We start from the raw sequence: 22,110 nt of genomic DNA on the forward strand, positions 1-22,110 counted from the left end.
ATTGCAATGCAGTCTGGCAAAGTTTGTGTGCACACAGAGAGCAGCGCCACATCTAATGGTATCTACATTCACTCGGCAATAATGCACACACTCGCCACTGTACGAGAAGTGACAGACAGCCAATTACCTGAAAGCCCTTTGGATTGAGGCTGCGGGGATTTTCTGAGGCCACCTTCAGCTTTCCATCCACCACTTTCATTAGGCTCTCTGTGTTCCTCACGTACTGTAGATCTCTGTACGTCCGCAGGTCCAGCACCTCCATTGACTGGCTAATGTTCTGAACCTGTCACACACACAAAGCCCCCAGGACACACACAGACACACACATTTTTTATGGTTAATACATTTTTTTGTGTTCATCCTATGAACAGATTTCAACAGCTTAGATTGAAAAGAGACTCGAGCTGACTGCTTTAATAGACTGCTTCAGCATGATGCTAGCCTTAGCCTCATATCAACTGTGGAGTTCTCTCTAGGGATGCACGATATTGGATTTTCTGCCGATATCCGATATGCCGATATTTTCCAACCCTTTTTGCCGATTTCGATACTGATATATTAAGCACATGTTTTTTTCCACCAAATTGCAGAGAACATCAAGTCTCACCTGTAGTGGAATTGATATCATACCTACTCTTATTGTAGTGGCCACATGTCTGATTACTCAGACATGTGCATTCAGGTTTCTGAGCGCACCTGAATGCAGCATCCCCCCGAAACATGGCAGTGAGGGAGGCATGCCCGGACTTGTTTACTGCACCTACTACGAAGACATCAGTGATCGCAGACGGACTCTTTTAATCTTGTGTGCGTCCATGAATATGTAAGTAAGTTGTGCACTGATGTTTATGTTACACTCTGTGTCGGCTTTGGCTTTAAGTGTACTTTCGGCGTGTTTGATATTGTTAAGTCCGGTAAAATGACGAGAATGTGAGCTAACGGTTAGCTTGTTAAGAGTTGTGAAAGCTGTTTAACTTCTATTCATTGGCTCAAGTTTCTTGAGTTTCTTGAAAGACTTTTTAGTCTTTATTTGTACATTGTTGATAACTTTGCGCAGGCAGTGCGCGCACACACTCGTGCAGTTAATGTTGTAGCATTACGTCAAGCTTTTTTAGGGAATCATTGAGCATTTAGGCATAATTAAGTGGAAAATTACACATGTGCCGACGCCGATACCGATCCGATAATATGGTGCATACCTAGTTCTCTCCCATTATTTGCACTGAAATGAAAATCTGGTTCTTGAGCTGAAGATAAAGATGCACAGGTGTGACAGTAAAAGCAAACTACAGTATGAGCTGTAATCTGTGGGCGATGACTTTAAAAAAAGACATTTCTTGAGTCATATCACACACTTGAGGAAATACAAGAAACAAACGGCAGGAATAACCAAGACGAGGAGGTGAGGAGCTTCAAATAGCAGCACAGTATTTATCAGGAAGTTACATAAAAAAGCATAATATATCATGAGTTATGCGATAAAAGTCAACACGAGTCAAGTTAGGATATAAATACCCCATAAACAGAAGGGTAGTAGGCGATCTGCATTGTTCTGAAAGTGTGCACAAGTTAATGAAAACATTCAAACTATAAAACAAAAATGATATATCCCTCGGAGGCGCAAACATGTTGTTGAGTAGGTGTTTATTGAATCTCGGTTCTCGGAGGACTCGGGTTTGCACTGTTTAATTTTTACTAGGCACTCAGCTTGCTCACTCTTTGACAGCCCACTCTGTAGCTGCATAACCAGCCTACTGTTTCATACACCCCCCCAATCTCCTGCACATCGCCCTGAAATCATCTGAACACTGACAAATGTGGAGCGGCTGTTGTGCATATAGGAGCTTTCACGTGTACATATGTCCAACTACCCACAAGAAAAGACGCCCACCCACGCAGACACGCGCCACCGAAAAACTCCCAAGAAGATAATTATTCAACTCACTCGTAACAAAAACAAAACAAGTCCAAACTCTCATAGGTCACAGTTTGGCTTAAAGTCTGTTTGCTTGCCTACTCTTTGACAGCCCACTCAATTACTTCACGTCCCGGCCTACTGTTTTCTACACCCAGCTCTTCTCCCACATGCTTCATGAACCGGCCAGGGAATATTAGGTCAGAGAGAATTTTCTTCACCAATTAAAACACATTTGACAGCAGTGCAGATGGACTAGTTGGAGGAAGGTGTTACAGTGAACTGTTCCAAACAGATGCAGGTTCACCCTCCTGCTAGGCTGTTATGTCAGTTTGGACTTGCTGAACCATGAGAACTGATCTACAAAAACCAGGCTTGTCAAACTGTCCTCTGGCCTCGTCAGCTGCTCCCCACCATCACACTTCCAAGAATCCAATCAGTCACAGGTGCGTCCGCCTCATGTCCAGTGTAATGACTCACTCTGTTCCAAATACTCGAGCGTGTTTGTGTGTATCCACGCCCGACAGTGCCCCTCTATCTCATTTTATCACATCTCAACTCAGACAGAGAGGTCAAAGAAGGATGATGTGTTTAAACTCTATTCCGACAGCGTTCTCACACCACCGTCCTCCAGGGTCAGCTCCGCTTTGGATGGCGTGTTGCCCACATCTGCAGAAATCTGAATAACACAATGCTACTTTACATTCTCTGAACAGAGGGCGTTTTAGACATTGTTAGAGTAACCTTGGCTCTTGTAGCTCTCGTCCGCTCATTTTATTTCCCAACATGCTCTGGGTTCAAATGAGGATGTCTTAGTGGGAATGGTGCTATTATGTTCACATACACACAGACTTAAGCACGGTCTTTTAACTTGTGTGCATCTCAAACAGCGCTGTGCCCAGGTGTCCTCATTAGGCTGCACCGTGTTTGATGGAGCCCTGATCACTGTTGTCTGACAAGCAGGGTGCATGTTCACAAGGTAAACAATAATAAAGGCAATACAATGCTGCAACACAAACTGCACCCTCAAAGCTAAGAGCTTAAATCTGAAACTGTCTGACATTTTGACACAAACTTTATGTGCATCAGGAGAAATTTTCTTTTTTTTCCCTGAATAGATTTCTGTATATTTTAGGTTGCTCTTTAATAAATTGTTGCTGAGAAATATCCACAGTTCTCAGATAGGTTTCACCTCATTTTCACCTGTATTTATTTCTTCAACACAGTCACAGTGAGCACAATCACCCTGAAGTGTAGACAGCTTAGAAAATGTTCTGTTGGCGGAAGGTGAAGACAAAAATGAGCAGAAAATAGCAACGAGCACCTGATCACATCTGACACCAGCAATTTATAAATGAGTTTAAAGTAAGTTGAAGAAATCAAAAGGATGTTATGAAATAGGCAAAATGTGCCTGCTGAATTGTGGGTTACGGCCCATTATTGATATGCGCTGTGAAGCAAAGCCCACACAGAAGAGTTAGCCAGATAGAGAAGTGTCAAAACTCAGTGGATTATAAAAACATGAAAGCGAGTTTCAGAGATTAAAATTTGACAAAAAAAGAGTAGAGTACAGAGAGTGTGCCTGTAGGTAGACAAGGGCGTAGACACATCCCTACCAATATACAGAAATTACTGATTGTCCTGACCAAAAATTAATATATGATACGTGTAACTGTTTCAGTTTCAACCTGCGGAGGAGTCGTGCATATCAGACTCTGTGTGTCACTGTAAACAAGGACTCCAGTTCAGTCCATGCTCAAATCACCACTTTTTGCGCCGAATCCACACTCTCTCTCTCTCTCTCTATCTCTCTCTCTCTCTCTCTCCCTCTCTCTCCCTCTGAGGGAGTGCAGTTGGTTTAAATATTATACATACTAATATTAATTAATATCGCTGCCTGAATATCTTTGGTTACAGTGGGACAATTTGAAATGAAAACAGCTCATCATCAAAGCCTGCTGTATCAAAAGTTACGTTTATCCATGATAATTAATGGATAAAATAAAGGATCAAACCTAATTACTGGTGGAGATAAAGACACAGAGATTGGAGTTCATATATGAAAGTAATTTCTTCTTTTCAATTTCAAGCAATGATGAAACTAATAATTTGTTTGTGAATTCATAATTCCTTCATAAGGCAGACAGAGTGCAGATGAAGCAGATAAGTAATTCTGTCCTCACTCTCTGTCAACTAAACTAAAAACAAGGAGATGTAATGACATGAATAATAATATTTTAAAAAATGCTAGAACAAAGTATCCAGAGCCGTAATGACAGGGAGTCGCGTGAGCGGAGGTCCAATATGCTCCATGATCAGCAATTGTGATGTCGCAACTTTACCGCTGTGAAAGTACCGTCACTCACTCACTCATTCACTCAGTCAGTCAGTTACTCAGTCAGTCACATGCAGACCCAAAAATAACTATATAGAAATAGTCAATCTTGTTGCTGATGGTCTGGTTTGCTTTTGCAGGTCATATAGACTAATCAGAATTAATTTCTTTTATAACCAGTGAAAATGTTTTTTCTCTCAATTGTTCTTATCTGCGTCTGGTTGTAATGCGGTATTACCATCAGACTGTAGCTGTGGTGCATCTGAAAGCTGTTCGATAACCATTAAAGTAAGAAAGACAAAGATTTTCATGTAAATAAATATCTGTTAAGTCACTATCTATTGCTGAATGAGGTAAGACAATGGTGATTGTGCCTATGACCCACTGATGAAAGCCTTTGCATTTGCAGAATTAAAGACTGGCTGTCGGTGGCAACTTTTACAGAAAAAGCAGCGCCCGGTTAGTGACGTGTTCTCCATCACCCAGCAGTGGTTGGTCTGCCAGAGAGGGTAGGCAGAGCTAAGCGGCTGTTTTTCCGGTCTCTGCATGTGTTGCAAGTAAACAGTAATCCACTATGACTGAACAAACAAAGAAAGGATTGATGACTACAGATACAACTTCAAAAATAAGTGAAAAACCAAAGAAAAAGAAACAAATTTGATGCTTAGATGAAGGCAAACAGTCTAAAAAGGAAAGCGACAATCAGCGATGAAAATCTAGAGTCAGAACAACACTGTCTGGATATCTGGGAAATGTGCTCCCACAATTACCGTTTATCACCATAGGTGAAAATGAATAAAACTGAGATCTTTGCGATTATAACTTTAAATGCTGATGTCATTGCAGGTCTAGGCTGGCAGGTATGTGTGAAGGGAACTATATGCTTCGAAATAGAAATAGAGCTAATAACACAATTGTGCAAAAGCAGGTTTAATTTCCTTGCTTTTCCATCCTTTACCATTCACATGCCTGAAATATGCAAAATAGTATTATTGACACATCTGTATAAAGTATAAAACAGTTCCTACACACACACAGGTGTATATTTACATTTCTACATATACTGTATCTCAGGAAGCTCTTTCTCTGAAAATCTTTATCAAGCTTTCGTGTTTCCCTGCCAGAATATTCCTCCTCTGTTGGAATACTCCTTTTAAGTGTGAGTGAGTGTGGATTTTGTCTGTATGAACGTGTGCTTGAAAGAGCAGCAGACAGAGGCTGTCAGGGGAAAAGGCAAACTTCAATGAGAATGAATGCAATATGTGAATTCAGGTTTCTCATTGATCCAGCAGGACCTCAGAGCCCATTCAGCATCTCAATTTACCACCACCTCTCCACACAAGACCACATCAATGTCGGCCCCTCCTGTTCCACCTGCTCTCTTCTGCATCTCTGCTCCCAGGCTTTCTCTCACTCTGTGGACCCACCCTTTCATACACCCATATGTTAGTCTTCAGTGTCCGCAAACTACAGCTGTGAATGAGCTGCCATGGCCCATCAAGCATTGAGAGCTTTTTTTGTTATTCAGGTTGGGAAAGAAAAGTGAGTAAGAATGGAAAGATATTGACGGACTATCTGCAAACCATCGGTGGATGCAACTGCAGATGTGAGTGAAAGGCAGCTGTGGATCACTTGTGAGCAGAGCTCCTCTCCTGCCTGAAGTCTCACCCCCTGATCCGTGTGGGTGCATGCGTTTATGTACTACACACAAGCAGGAAATTACATTTGCATACTCTGCACTGCCCTGTAGGTCAATAACACTTTACTCCATGTATATAAAGCATAGATTTATTGTCTGCTTGCTGACACAGTGTACGCTGTGTTGCTTTTCTCTCTGTATACTTGACAGTTTTGTGTGTGTACATGATTTTGTATTACTTTGAATTTATTTGCCTGTCATACATGACAGGATTATGCACAAAGTTTGTTGACTGATATTTTTCACTTAGAAGGATAAAGAATGAGCACGAGTCGGAGTAAACAGATTAAGTGTGTGCAGAATTTACAGTGCAGCTTTGCAAACAAAGCCATGACTATCTTCACGACTTGTCTAACAGTTTTTTTTATTAACTTTTCTCTCATTTATAGCTATAAAAGATATACTAGACATCACATATAAAAGAAACATAAGAGGCCTCGCTGTGTCCTTTTTTTTACATTTTAGTTGTGGACCAATTGATGATGCAATTGTCCATCAGCGATGGCTGGCCACCACCATCGACCATGGAGCCTTCTGCCATCGTAACATCATGATTTTTTTTATAATGCCTGTATCATCTGTGTTGTGAAAACTTTCCACAGCAGCTGAGCAGCTTGTAACAGAACAGAACAATCTGGTTTAAGAGGTGTGTTCAGACTGTTTTACCAAGGGTGGCCCCACTTTGGCACTGACTTTTTCAGGGATGGCATGAGGTAGTGTGCACACACACGTTTATTTGCCATTTCTGTCCCTATCATATCTTTCACTACTTAGGTTAAGGTATCAGTTGTTACATTCCTGTGTGAAAGTTTTTTGATTTAATAATAACTGCAACATATTGAACTTCTACTCATTATTCTTTTGAAATCAGAAGAAGATAGATCTCAAAAGCCACAGTAAAAAGTACCAACTAAAGAAAATGTGCTACACTCCAAAAGCTGCTTCCTGCTGGTTGCAATCAAGTGAAATAAGTTGGTAGAGGTAAAGTCCTGCCCCTGACCTGGCCAAATATGGGGTGGCACATGGGGTGGCAATTACCAACCCAGGCGGCCTCATACAAACACCCCTGGTCACTTTGAGTTTGCAGAATTTACAGCCTGTTGTGCTTAAAAGCTACAAAAACCAAGAGTGAGCGGCAGCTGTCGCCACTCTCCCACCAAAAGGAATTTATGATATCATCAGTTATTGCAATGTTTCACTTACGGTATCATCTTATGTCACTTTTGTTGACATCACACAACTTAAGTAAGTTAAGGGCATTTCTCTCTTAAAAGTTACAATCTCAAACTTTTTTACTTAAATAAATGTCTTTTAAGTGACTATCACCGAATGAATTAACACAATGGTGATTGCGCCTATGGCCCACTGATGAAAGAGTTTGCAATATATTGTATTTTTATGGGTGTCTGTGGCGACATTTGCGGAAAAAATCACAAGCGGCGCCCAGTTAGTGACGCATTTTCCATCACCCAGCAGTGGTTGGTCTGCCAGAGAGGGTAGGCGGAGCTAAGCGGCTGCTTTTCCGGTCTCTGCAAGTGTTGTGAGTAAACAGCAATCTACAATGGTTGAATAAACAAAGAAAAGATGGATGACTATAGATACAACTTCAAAAATAATTGAAAATCCAAAGGAAAAGAAACAAATTTGACGCTCAGATGTAGGCAAAGGAAAGGAAAGCGAGGAAAATCAAGAGTTACAACCATGACAAAGGGAACTAGCCGTAGACGTCTGGTCAAATCGGGACGTGTGCGCTTGTAATTACAGATTATCGCCAGTGGGTGGCGCTCAAGAGCACATAACTGAAATATTCAAGATCGGACCATTAAGACAATCAATCAGTGGATCCAGGTTTTTGCAGGGTTTGTCAGTGATTGTTGCGGCCTAAAAGTCCTGATTTTGTAGCAGCTTTTTAAAAAAGTTACAAAGCAAATTGCGATGCTTTGAGGCTTTTTTCCTGTGTAACAAATTACATATCCACTTTGAGCAACTGGGACAAACGCTCCAATAAAGCCATCTGTTTTCTGAGCGAGCTGTTTGACCTCTGACATCGCTTCAGACTGAGCATGTGCAAAAGAGAATCTAAAAGTTTTTTATTACATTTTAGCTCGTTATTTCGGGTTCTGCGCTAGTACAGGAGCATTAAAAATAGACACTGTACACACACTCTTTGAGATTAGCATTGACACTTACTTGTAACAGAGCCTCTGGTTGGAGGAAAGTTAGGAACACAGACTCTGATCGGTCTTTAGACTCAACATAAGGCATCAGGTAGTGGCTAAGACGGCTAACATTTTTCTGCCCGGAACATGGATATCACAAGAAGACAACGAGTGGAGGATTGAATGTATAGTGCAGGGGGAATAGGGTGATTGGTCAAATGTGCGCAAAAGTTGTTGTGATTGGCCAAAATTGCAAGGTCGCAAAGAATGTGTGGGGAATTTGCAACTTGCTGGAGGAACTGATCAATGCGTGATTCACCTGAAGCAACTGTTGATGTTAAAATAATAATAGTTCCAACACCGATTAGATCATGTTCAGCTGCATGACTGATCAACTGTGGACTAAAGAAAGTAGGACTGTTCACTTCAGCAGCCTGCATGTGACAGACGGTGCCAGACACGAGCGCAGTGCAGCGTGACGGTTTGTTGGTGTGTCTGCGTGGGTTTCAGTCGTGTCTCAGAGTGAGTGTGTTATTGACAGCTGTCACCTTCTCCATGAGCTGGCGAAGCTGCCTGCTGCGTGGGTCGCGGTTACACATGTTCTGGGCTGGTGCGACCACGGTGCAGATACACTTCCCATCTGCGTCCTGTGCCGAGCTGTAGATCTGCCAGCCCTCCTCTGGGCTCGGGTACAGAGCCTGCAGAAACAGAAAACACATAACTTAGACCAAACTACGAGACTGCTGGCTCCTTTGCTCTGTTGTTTATCTCGCTACCAAGTCAGAATTTCAAAATGCATAAGGGCAGACAAGTTTAATCTGCCGGCATCTATCAACAGTAATCTGAAAAGCATTCAACCTTAGATAAAACATTTCTAAACTAATAAATGTTTTTAAAACTTGACAGTGTTGTTGAAAGCGTTTGGAGGAAAAAGAAACCCTTTTATACATTCCATATGATGATCAGTTGTGCCCATTCTGTCACCATAATTTAGCTGCAGTCATAATTCCTCTACGGCATTGCCTTTCTCTCTTGAAAGCCTGTCAGAAGTTCCTCTCTCCCAATGGCAATTAATGGCAATTGATCCCACAATCGACTCAGAATCATTCACAGTCTAATTTCAGGATTAAACTACAGAGCTGCACAGAGAGAGAAAGCAAAGCCAGAGCTTGACAGAAGTGTCGCTCACATCAGTAAAGACAAAGAAGATGGAGTAAAAAGATTGAGGAGAGCAGAGTCAGGGGGAGAAAATGAGTGCAGATTAAGATAAGACAAGATCAGTGGTGGAAAATACACAAAGGGCAGAACGGAAAGACGGAGATAGAGTTAGATCTTGATGGAGGATGAAGAAAGACAAAGACAAATGGGAGTAAAATAAGGATTTCAAAGAAAAGAGGAAGAAGGAGGGATGAGGCCAGGCTGTGTGAAAGCAGAGCATCTAATAAGTTTGGACACAGAGAGGAAATGGAGCTGTTCGGGATCGATAATGCAGCCTGTTACCAGTGGAGGAAGGGCGAGGCTGAAAGGGTGGATGTCTCTCTCTGACTAATCCAATCAAAAGTAGTGCCGTGTGCTTGCAAGCGCGCACACACACATGTACACACAGTTTCAAGGCCCAGGGTGGACTCTCCGTTCATTCACACGGCGTCTACACACACTCAGCATATAAAGCAAAATGTAATGAGAAAAGGAGCGGCTATTTTAGTGATAGAATTAAAGAGCCATCCACATAAGTGGAAGGAAAAAAAGGCTGGATATAAAATGTTGCGGCTCGGCTCTCCCGCTCAGTGTTGTGCTTCTTGACGTTTTGGGTCGGGGGATCAGATTAAAATGTCTTGGGGGACAGGGGGACTGTGTGATTGGAGTGTAAAGTAGCCGCCACCCTGCGAGCCAATGTGCTCACTGTCACATCTTGTCACTCCTTCCAGTCCCTCGGTACTCCACCCCCTTTCTCTCTTTCCACTCCTGCTTTAGCGGCCTCCCCCCTTCCTCCCTCACTCTCTCAGAATGAATGCATTTTAAATCCGACTTGCTCCAAATGAAGTGTTGCAAACAGCAAACACCTACGTGAGCTACACTTAAACACGCTATAATGTCAACCACAACAACAAGCAGCCAGGTATATTAAGTAAACTCATGCATTTCAAAATTATAATGTATCAGAATGTAATTAAAGTAAGTGAGGACTAATATTCTATTCCTAGTTTCCACTCAGAGAGGATTACACACAAATCTTAATAATATTTCAGTCTGACTGAATGTCCACTATGCACATGAATGACTCACACCGGACCTCGCCGGCTCCCTGGCTAAATTATCATTCAATTATTCTTAATATTGATGCATATTTGTGAGTCAATGCGCGGCCCGCTCCTGCAGTATTGCACAGAGTTCTCAGTCAGCACCTTTCTCATCATTAGTCTTGAGGCAATCCAGCATCAGAGAGATGCGAGGTGGAGGTGGATGACGGAGGTCTACTGAGGCCGGAGCTGACTTTAAGACAAGACGGAAGAGGTGGCCTCCCCAGCGAGACCTCCTTCAGCTTCTTTCAACTGCATCTGACTGTCTGTTTTATTGTGCCAACGCCGGGGGGTGATTCTTTTCTTCTGTCTGCCTTCATGCCTGCATCTCACTCACTGTCAGGACTGTAGTACTGTGGTTTATAAGACGCACTTTTAATACAATTGTTTTTCTACATACCAGTATAAAATGCATAGACAGGTATTCTATTGTCTTGTGGTATTTTAACCAGACGATGGCGCTATAATCTAGCTAAAGTTGTCGGTTGTTAAGTGGTGACGTCACACCTCCGCATTAAACTGTTTCCGGGTCAAAGCCGCTACAACGCCTCCCGTTTACAATATGCAGCAGTGCCGTTTTACTCGCTGTTTTAAGCGAGGAAAACTAACTCGATTGTTGCTGACGTCGTCATGATCACCATTGCAGCCGCCACCCTCACAACAATCAACGTTACCGTAGGCTGCCAGCTACCGCTAGCTACAGCACCGGCAGCTAGCAGGATTGCAAACGCGACATGGCGAAAACAGATGGTTGGCTGTAATTTGTGTGTGTTTCAAAGTAAAATAAATTGAAATAACTGGTATACACATTTTTATTAATAAATCGCTACAGAAAACCTTTTACCCCCAAAAACAGACTGCGTCTTATATTCTGGTGCGACTTACATTCCAGATTTTACGGTATGTCTGGTATGTGTGAATCTCGTGTTGAAGTATTTCTGTGAGCATGCCTTTGTAGATCTGCACATGTAATATGAGCTATGAATTATAACAGATTTTAATAATGCATTTATTACATGCATTTTAAACCACAGCTGCTCATGGATTTACCCTCCAAGAGGGTTTTATCTCCAGATATCCCTGCAGCTGTTCTTCCTGCAGGGCTATAGAGCATGCTCAGTGGCTGCTACAGTTTAATGAATGTGTGTAAGATAGTGGATCGTGCGGCCGCAGCATGGCACACGGGCTTCTCATTACAGCTGATATCCTGTGGTGTTAGCAGGTGGAGGTGAGCTTGCCTCAAACAGAAGAATCCACTTAAGTTACTCACTCTGAGGCTATCTGCAGCCTCCTGCCTTCAGTAAAATTACCTCATATCCATACATGTGGGGGCTGCCTGCCTACGCACCAGATATTCACTTTTGGTTAAGAAAAATGCCTGCGATGGATTCAGAAGTGTGCATCAATATTTCATAGTGCTATCAGCGTGAGATCGAGCCACAGTCGGTCATCACATTGCGTTTTCACGATGTGTTTCATTGTGGGAAGTGATAAGATATTAGTTCCAAAGTCAGTAAGGTAATATTGGAGGCATGTCAACTCCATTATCATAATCCCTTCTTCATTACACAACATGTTTAAACCCATGCTGCGCTCCTCCTCAAGCCGGGGAGTTCTCCCTGCAACAGATCTTCTCCCCTCTTCATTAATGTTTCATAAATGCTGGGCTGAAATTAAGAGCTTATTTGAATCAGTTCCAATTTCATTACCACCCACCTATCCATTCTGCACTAACTTCCCCATTTTCATAACAGTGGTGCTTTAGAGAGCAGGAGGGGAAAAGGCTTTCTTTAATGCAAATGTGTTTTGTCCCTCTATGCTTTGTGCCTGAGCCGTTGCAAGGACATCTACATACCAGCGCTTGTAAACAACCGATCTCTCAGGGTGCAAGTAGTGAACTTGAATATGTTTTGGATTGTTGGGTTATTTATGTAAATATGATTAAGTCTCCTCTCTGCAGTGAAGAGTGGGTCATTGACATTGGGTCATTTAGCAGCCTATCAGATATCTCATTAGTGCGGGAAAAACAACTTCCTCAATAACTGATGTTACAGAGCAAAATTCAGGGTGAATGCGGAGTGGAACGAATGACTAATGCATGCACATTGTAGGCAGATGAGGCCTCAGAGTGTTAACATTTGTGTAGTGATGATAACATAACCTGCGCAATCTGCATCATGCTATCAGTGACGGCTAGCTGTTAGCACTTCAGGTCTGTGGGATGATCCTCCATTCTCAGACACACACACACACGCGCGGTGGTTTCAGGAGGGAGGAGGTGTTCAGTTGACTCTTCCAGAAATTCAATCATTAGATGTGAGGGATGAAATAGAATATGTAAGTGCCAGATTTGGAGCCGTCACAGTCATGGCTGCCATGCTTAAAGCCCATTAAGAAAGGAGACAGCAGCAATAAAAACAACAACAAACCGCAGAGGGCAAGAGAGATGAAAAATCAATTGGGCTTGCATGCTTACGCGAAAATCGCTCTTTTAAGATTTGTGGCTTGCCTCTTTTGCATCTACCCAGAGTTCCCTCTTTTCACGTGGGACAGCGTAGTCCTGTGAAGTCCTACAACCCCTGCTGGCTTCCAAACACAACCTCCTGTCGTCCAGATAGAAAACGATTACAGAGGGAGTTCCTGATACACTGATGGGCAGAACAGGAAGAGTTGTGGTTTGAGAAAGGCTGACAGGGAAAGAGTAATGGCTCTCATTTCCTCTGGCTTAGTTCGAATAGTGCCCAGTCACAATACTGAATGACAACTTGAGTTAAAACCTGCTGAGAGAGGTGAAGAGGAGATGGGATGTGAAGGCTCGGCCATTACTAAGCTAAAAAAAAAGTAGCAACCAAATGCTATTCCAATATTTCCCTCTGTCTCCTGTATGCTGCAGACAGAAGGGATCAGATAATAGGGCATCACCCCAATTTTCTGAGTCAGATCAGATTTTGCTATTCAGTACCAAGCTTTGACTATCCATTTCTAGTTTTTTTTTCAGGTCAGCACCACGAGAAATCTGTTATCAGCCTAAAGGAGTGTCATGTTTCACCTGAAAGATGCACATTAATCACAGTTTGCCATAAGAGCCACCTCTCCGTCGAACATTTAAACATTTGCGGCCGATTACTTCCTTGGGGTTTCCAATCGCGTCACCATTGTTTTTAGGTTTGAAGGTTTTGAGCAGAGGCGGACCTTGACTCTCAGCCCAGAGGGTGCGGAGCGTTGTCATTGGGCCCTTCTGATACTGTAAATACAAAAGGCTGTTGATTGAAGTGGAAACGTGCAGTGACCCCGAGAGTGCAGGGAGATAAGGAAAGAGATCAGGGTGCTGCCAGAGACAAACTGACCTGTTATTTTCATGTGAGTGCATCCTTAAGACATATTTTTCTTTGCAGACCCACATACACAAGAAATAAGCACGCCCATGTTCGTACTGTTGCTCAAAGGTTATTAAAATGTTGAAAGGAAAGAAGCCGTCTGCATCTGTACCAGCCCAGTACATACCAACCCAGCGAAATGTTTCAGAACGTAGCAGAGAAAGTTGCGGCCATGTGGACTGGTAAGTTACAGAGCTCTGAAGCTGTTGCATGGAGACTCAAAAAATTTACTTGACTTAATCAAGTAAAAAAAATAATAATTCAGCCAATGAGGAAACAGCACAGGGGGCTGTTGTTTGTTCCATGAGGGTTGCACAGTTCCACCGGAGCCTGCCGCTGCCTATTTGCTGCAGGCGATGAAGTGATGCTGTCACAACGCCCTGTGCCGCGGACAGAGATCCTCTTTACCCTCTCTCACCCCCCCTGGTCCTCTCTGACCTCTTTAAATCTGTTATTTTTTATTTTTTTGGATAGAGAGCATCACATCACACAGTGGCACCATAGGTGCGGCGCTGTCCACTGTGCTGAAACCATAGACTGTGGCTGTGTTCGAAATGCTGTACTATATATTACATACTACTTTGGCTGTGGTATGGAGGAGCTTTTTAAATTCATTTTGCAGTATGCTACGCCAGGCGGAAGCTGCTATGCATTGTGGGATAAAGTAGGCGAGGTAGACTGGTCCGATGCATACTGGAGATTTTTCCGAATCAGTACGACATCCGTTTATTTTTGGCATACTGCATATTTTTCTTTTGTATGCATACTGCATACAACATACTACATTTTGGCCAAATCAGGTTTTGAGTGATCGGATGGCTAGAAACAGAGAAATAAGCTAAGCTAAGTTAGCCCATGAAGCTGTGCCAAAGAGTTTCAGAGAGATGCTTATTTTTAATCTGAAAGTCCTTATTTCAGTTTTTTTAACCAGTTTTTAAAGACGAGGAGATCTCTGTGGATAATTTGACTCCTGGTAAAAACCCTGAAAAACAAAATTGCAGAGATTCAGTGACAAAAAGCATGTCGACTTGAGGACATCTTGACTAATAAACCGAATCCTTGACTTCTAGGGGGCAGCCCTATGTAACCACAGTGAAAACTAACAAAACAACTCACGCCACTACCTGAGTGCTTCCTGTCCCGGGAGTTATTCATGATTAACAAAATTCGAAGAGATTGTCCAATTAGACATCGGAGCTGCGAGCATCACTGTCGAGAGTTTCAGGTTGGACTTCCTCTGGCGTTTCATTAGAACGACCCTGGAGCTGTCTGGCTGCTGTAAAGCCAGAGCTAAATGAGATCATAAATCTACAGCTCCCAACTTTATGAGCGTGACGGGAAGTCTATTATAACTTTCATAAGCAGCAGGCGGAAGGGGCAAACAGGCGGAAGCCGGCACCAGCCCTCGTGAGATATGGAGGAGAGCTGACCGCTAGCTACACTGTGAACTGAGCTTGCCATCACATCTGAGACGCTGCATCACCGCAGAGGAGGGACAGTGCAAGAATGGAGGAACTGAGATTAAGTTGTATGGAGAGTAAGGAAGAAACATTTTGAGAATGAAGGGGACGTCAAGGTGAGATAGTGTGAGAGTAAGTACAACAAAGTAAGAGGCACTAACGATACCGATCTATCTCCTTCCTCAGTTTCCATCTGCAAAGCCAACTTTCTTTATCCAAGTTCTACAGCTTCACTTTATTTTCTCCTCTCTCTCTCTCTCTCTCTCTCTCTCGCTCTCTCTCATTATTCCATGCAGAAAGATGTTTTGTGCCAGCTATTACACTCTCTCTGCTTGTTCCCAGCAAAGTAGGAACATCTGTCCCTGCTACACCGAGCTCAGATCGATCCAAGCCATCGCCAAACAATCGGATCAAATTTTTCAAATTTGCTGTATATTGCTGTAATTGGACACACACGCATAAACAAACACTTCACACCCCCTCTGTTCAAACGCACAATCATTCAACCCTCAATGCACAGGCCAGCTGCTGGCCTTTAAAATAAAACTCAATGAAGACTCCTGGCTATGCCCCTGGTCTCTCCTGCTCCCAAGGAAAAGCGATTACCACAATCAGTGCAGCATGGTTGCCAGTCAATAATATGAGTCATAAACTCATCATGCCCCCTCCCTGCTGCCTCCTTTTCCCTCCCTGCTGCCTCTCTATCACTCCTGTGACTGTCACCCCTCCTGTGCGGAGTCCTGCTCACTTTCCATCTGCAGCTCGCTGGATCCAATCCGGATCACACTTGAATGACAGCGGGGGGAAGCTGCTGCATCAAGTGTTTTTTTAAAGGACGGGGGGCTGAGCTGGAGATTCTTGAAGAAGTGAGATGACACTCAACAATTCTCAGCGTGTACAAGTGAGCAGCTACAACTACAACATCCTTGTTTTGGGAGCAGGTTCCTAGCTCAGTGCCAGGGTGAGAAGTGTTTGGCATTTGCTCTGCTGTTCCACGAGTAAAAGATAGCTTCATTGTAGCTGATGTTAAGTAGAGGAGGGAGACGAGAGAGTGGCACTGTGTGAGAAAACAGTGTATAAACTCTGAGAACAGAGTCAGAGCTTCATCGGAGGAAAATATGGATTGCAGAGGTGTGTGAATAAGGAGATCATCAAATTTCTTTTGAAGGACAAACAATGATTCAGTTTAAGTTCAGTTGGTTGGAAATTGCACTCTCATCATGGCAAATGAACCATGTCAAAAGCCTGATTACTAGCCCAATAGAGTCTGGGATCAATACGACTTTGTACACAGGCTATCACATAATTGGTAAATGTATCGGAACAATTTAAAATTACATTACAAGATTGGCTCTCACTGACTTTCTGGCACTGCGCGACGCTTCACATTGACCAGGCAGTAGAGGACACCTGTCGGGGGCTGAACTCAAATAAATTAAAAAAGAAGGCGGCACGATAAACATAAAAGCAAAGTGCTCGAATAAAAATCTGCAGCAGTGTTTAATCTTTAATCCATAGCCAAGAATCGATCTTTACAATCTGCTTTATTGGATTGCACAGTGTGTGTGATAAAGTTTACAGTCCCACACGCTGACAAACAGAGGCTGGGTGACCTCAATCAGATTGTGAGCCCCGGTGCTTTGTATGCTGCCATTTGTTGTTCCGTGCTGCCTTTTGATGGTGAGAATATTTTCTTCACTCTTCTGCCTCACAGCTTGCTTATTTTAGATATCAAAGGGAAAGTCACCACACTAACACACACACACACACGCACACACACTCTCTCTTCTTACTCTTCTCAGTCCTTTCACACAGTAATATGTGTGTACCACGGCAGTATGTAAAGGTTTATACTTTATTTATGCCAATCTCGCACACAAAAATCAATGCCTTTGGAAAAAACTACTAATTCTTGCCTTGAAGGGATTTTAAACCTTATCTCTATTTACCAGAGTGAGGTAAGTAGTATGAAAAACACCTGCAGTTCTGATGTTCTCTTTGTCTCTGTGGGTTAACGCGGCAGCTGCGCCATCATTTGCAGTGTTCAGTGACGTAGTTGGTGGCCTGACAGAACTACAGGCTACTTCATGTTGTATTTCTCGCCTCTGTATTCACTTATATTGCAGAGTAGCTACGTTTTCAACCTGTATCACTGAATATGAGTGCAGCTGTGGATGAGGATATACACTGATCACAATGGAAGCTGGCAGTGGGTGGGATATGTTAGGCAGCAAGTGAACATTCTGTCCCTGAAAAATGGGCAAGAGCAAGGATGTGAGCAACTTTGACAAGGCCCAAATTGTGATGGCTAGACGACTGGGTCAGAGCATCTCCAAAACTGCAGCTCTTGTGGGGTGTTCCCGGTCTGCAGGGGTCAGTACCCTCCAAAAGTGGTCCAATGAAGGAAACCGGCGACAGGTTCATGGGTGACAAAGGCTTATTTAAGTGGGGAGTGATCCAACAGAAGAGATACAGTAGCTCAAACTGCTTAAAAAAAGTTGGTGCTGGTTCTGATAGAAAGGTGTCAGAACACACATTGAATCACAGTTTGTTGCGTATGGGACTGTGTAGCCCCAGACTGGCCAGGGTGCCCATGCTGACCCCTGCCCACCACCAAAAGCACCTACAATAGGCACATGAGCATCGGAACTGGACCCCAGAGCAATGGAAGAAGGTGTCCTGGTCTGATGGATCACGTTTTCTCTTATCATGTGGATGGCCGGGTGCGTTGTGTCACCAGGATGCACTATTGGTAGAAGCAAGCCGGCGGATGCAGTGTGATGCTTTGGGCAATGTTCTGCTGGGAAACCTCGGGTCCTGCTGTTCATGTGGGTGTAACTTTGACACGTACCACCTTCCTAATCATTGTTGCAGACCAAGTAAACCGCTTCATGGAAACTGTATTCTCTAATGGCAGTGGCCTCTTTCAGCAGGATAACGCACCAGATCTCAATCCAAGCGAGCATCTGTGGGATGTGCTGGACAAACAGGTCTGATCCATGGAGGCCCCACCTCGCAACTTACAGGACTTAAAGGATCTGCTGCAAACATCTTGGTGCCAGATACCACAGCATACCTTCAGAGGTCTAGTGGAGTTCATGCCTCGGCGGGTCAGGGTTGTTTTGGCGGCAAAAGGAGGACCCATACAATATAAGGCAGGTGGTCATAATATTATGGCTGATCAGTGTATTTTACAGTGTTTTGAATGACTTGCAGTTGTAGTTAATCGAGCCTGAGTATATGGCAGCGAAATGCAGAGGCGTGAGGCTGTGGCCTTTTGTGTGCAATGCATCATGGTATTTCCAGTGCTGCTTCTGGGCAATGCTTCCTGGTGCATGTAGGCATTACTCCAGGAGAAGAAGCCTGTATAGCATGCACTGAAAAATTAACTACATTTACCGTCAACACTAATTGGACATCCATATATAATGTCCTCTATTTAACGTGTTTTGCCCACAGAGAAATTTTGTGCTGATGAAGCAAGTTCAATCTTTTTATGATTATAATTTAGAGATTTTCTATCCTAACAGCCTTCTTGAACTTTAGCTAGTTGATTACAACAGGGCTTCACTCTTGGAGCTGACTCGTTTCCTGTTATAGCTCTACAGGAAAACTTTGTTTGGAGTTTGTTGGAGTTTGTTTGGACTGCAAATTATATCATGGATTACAAACAGATGCCTCAGATTTTCTTCCAGCTAAATGCAGTTGTTATGAAAGTTGTTATTATGATTTGCATTCAGCTGTGCCATTGTGACTTTTTTGTTTCACTTTGTGTCCAAAGTCCCTTTGACTTCAACTTTAGCTTTGAAACGTCGTGTTGAAAGAGCAAACAAGGCTTCTTTTTTAACTGAAGCAAAGTTACTGAAATGGAACCCTGTCTATCGCTCACTGTGAACATTTTTCATACCTTTGTATCATCCTGTTTAGATATCTTCCCTGTGTGCAGCTGCGCGAAATGTGTTAAACAGTAATTGTCGAGAAATATGTCAGACCTCAGCTGGAAGATTATTAAAATAAAACCTTTTGCTGTCTTACATCACTTACTTTTCCATTTTAAAATGGTTAACAAAATATACCTTTCAAAATGAGGCGTTGACAGTTAAACATTTATGCAATATGTGTATTTAAGAACTTCTAAAACACTATTTTACATCACAGCTTCCTTGTCCATCAAAGAGCTTTTAGCTGTGTCACCGTCTGAGCACTACAGGGGACAAAAACTTTGACTGTATCCATCCTTTAAGCTGACTAAAACTAAATAACTACCTGCAAAATGTTCCTGTAATTATAATGTTATACATAATTTAGAAAATAGATTTCCTGTGTACAGCCTGGCAGTTCTACATCTCTCCTTTGACCACACTGTTTAACCACACCAGAGTTCCAGGGTCTCTAGCGCTCATTAAGGAACATGCTTTTGCACTATCCAGATGTGTACAAGCATCCAGGCAGTGTTATGCTCAGTGCCATCGCAGAAAGGCCTGTAAAAACTCAGTCAGCTGTGCTCTTAGATCAGCTGGTTAGAAAACAGAAAACAAGTGAAGCAGACTTTGCAAATAGCTCTGAGCTGGGAGAATATGGGGCGCAGCATGCATGGGTGCCAGGGCGGGGAGCAGCCATGCAATGGCCACTGGCAAACTAGAACCACAGCGTCGCAAGACCGAAGCTGGAGCTCTAAACATCGTGTGAGTCACGACTGCGTCTAAGATCATCACAGGAAAATGTCTCATTAATAGTGATGGGACTTTGAGGCGAGGTTTTACATTAAAGTTTTATTCGCTGGCATTGTTTATGAGAGGAGATTATTCCTGTCTCAAAGCGAGGACATTTCCCATCACAACAGACTGTTATACTGTAATAATCCTGGCACCATCAAACTGGCTCATCAGGTTTGATGAAACTTTGATGAACTTTTTCAATAGCAGCAATTTTCCCCTCACTGGCTGTGAATGAGGGTTGCCCAAAAGAAATTATCTATGTATAATACCGATAGTATCCAGTCTTTTGAAATGGAAATGATGCCGCTTACAGTCGTGCGTCTGATTTGAAAAATAAAAACTGGCACTATTTTTTTCATGGCCTTGACCCTGAGCAAGATAAGCAGGTATAGAAATAAATGCATGGATTATCCAGATGAAACCCCCCAGAGAAACGTGGGTGTTCAATAGGCTTATAGAGTTTAGTGCTGTAAATAATTCAAACGGGCTTTATACGCTGACATTGTTACCGAGATATTAGGATTTAGCTTTGATGCTATGCTCTGAGGTATGTGCGTGTTGTTAGAAAGAAAAAAACTATTTGGACAAGAATGCTTTTAGATCGGTGTTTGACATTTTCACACTGTAAACTGTCTTTATCTCCAAAGAAAACATCTCCACACCTTAATGTAACATTAAGGACAAATAAAGCGGCATATTGATGTTCTAACGAACCGTTATAAATGATCAAACTTTACCTCAAACAGATGGACCGTCACCCCTGAGACAAGAATGCCAGCACATACTCAGAGTACATATTTAAGCACACAAATACACACTCATAATTCCAGATGGCCGCAGATCTCGAGGGATGTTCAATTTTATTCAATCATTTCAACAGACCAAGGCATTTACTTGACGGGAAAGGTGCCATAAAAACACACTCAGGATAAAGCAAAGCAATTATTAACCGCTGATGAACCAGAAAATGTCTTACTCATTTGCCAGCTTGAGATTCCTCTTTGTTTGCTTTACTTTCCATTAGCACACTGAGAGATTGGCAAATTGAATTTTCATATTTTGACAAGTTTTTATTAAACCCGAGGAAAGCAAACAAAAAATGGAAGCAAAACTTTGCTGACAAAGTGTGACCTTCCTCCATGAGACCAGAGTTCATTCAAAAGAGGAGGACTGAGAGGATTTAAAGACAGACAGAGCCAGCAGAAATAAGACGTATACATACACTCTAACATTGTCTCAACCTCCCAGACTTCCCCATCACCTCTGATTCTGAGCACCATCCTTCCCTCCCCTGGAGCTGAGTGACAGATGAGATCAGCCTGAACATCACTCAGAACAGCTCTCTGTCTCCCATCAGCCCGGCAAAAAACATATGATTTAACACGGCCGTCCACGCTGCGTCCTCCACATCTCACCACTCATCACTCGCATTCAGGAGCCCACAATTCAACTTCATTAGACTTAATGTGACTCATGCGGGAGCATGTGCATCATTCATGTTTGGTTGAGGAATTGCTCTCACATGCATGTCTTTACCTCCATCATCTCTCTCTTAATACAGCATATTTCTTAAGACAGACTCTCGCAGTCTAACTCGCATGTCTTCACACTTTTTTCCGTCTTCCACTTTCATGTGTTATTCTCTTTCTTACAGTGAGAACAGCAGGATGAACTAACAAATTCAGCGGACACACACTTGCAAAAGAAGAAAGTCATACGCACGCTGACAATCCGCTCCGAGGTGCCCCCTCTGGAGATGGTGGTCCCGTTGAGTCCCACCAGAGAGGGCAGAGTCTGAGACATCCAGTTGGTCACCATGGCCATAGTGCTGAGCACCGCCCCGATCTTTAGCATGGGGACGCTCATGTTTGCTTCCTGTGGGGCCCCGGTGCAAATGGCCCTAAAGCCAGCCCTGCCCTGCCCTGCCCTGCCCTGGACCTCGGCTCCAGTCAACCCCACACAGCTCCAGACAGCCTCGGCAGGGGAGCAGCCAGTCAGCTTGTGCCTCGGTCCGAGCAGCAGCAGATCCCCCAGAGCCGGTAGATCACAGCTTGAGACTCGCACAGCACCGGCTCAGTCAAAGGGACAGCCAGAGAGCGGCAAGAGGAGCGCGGCTCACATCCAACAGCATCACCCTGGAATCTTCC

The 22,110-nt window shown here is 43.2% G+C and overlaps 1 protein-coding gene across 3 annotated transcripts in view; it reads right to left on the reverse strand.

Moving 5' to 3' along the window:
* The window catches only part of olfm2a (olfactomedin 2a), a 54,382-nt gene that overhangs the window by 5,621 nt on the left and 26,651 nt on the right, over positions 1-22,110 (reverse strand). Inside the window, exons 1-3 of one of the 3 annotated variants that reach the window (XM_069674650.1) lie at positions 21,686-22,097; positions 8,657-8,806; positions 128-283 (exon numbers count right to left, since the gene is read on the reverse strand). In XM_069674650.1, the coding sequence (XP_069530751.1) occupies positions 128-283; positions 8,657-8,806; positions 21,686-21,829 (450 nt within the window). In that variant the 5' untranslated portion in view covers positions 21,830-22,097. The other 2 variants (XM_069674652.1, XM_069674651.1) reach the window with 2 other exon arrangements.

This window comes from Semicossyphus pulcher, unplaced genomic scaffold, assembly GCF_022749685.1.
Source record: "Semicossyphus pulcher isolate SPU_LCO1_2020_fin unplaced genomic scaffold, fSemPul1.0.p SCAF_23, whole genome shotgun sequence".
NCBI lineage: Eukaryota > Metazoa > Chordata > Actinopteri > Labriformes > Labridae > Semicossyphus > Semicossyphus pulcher.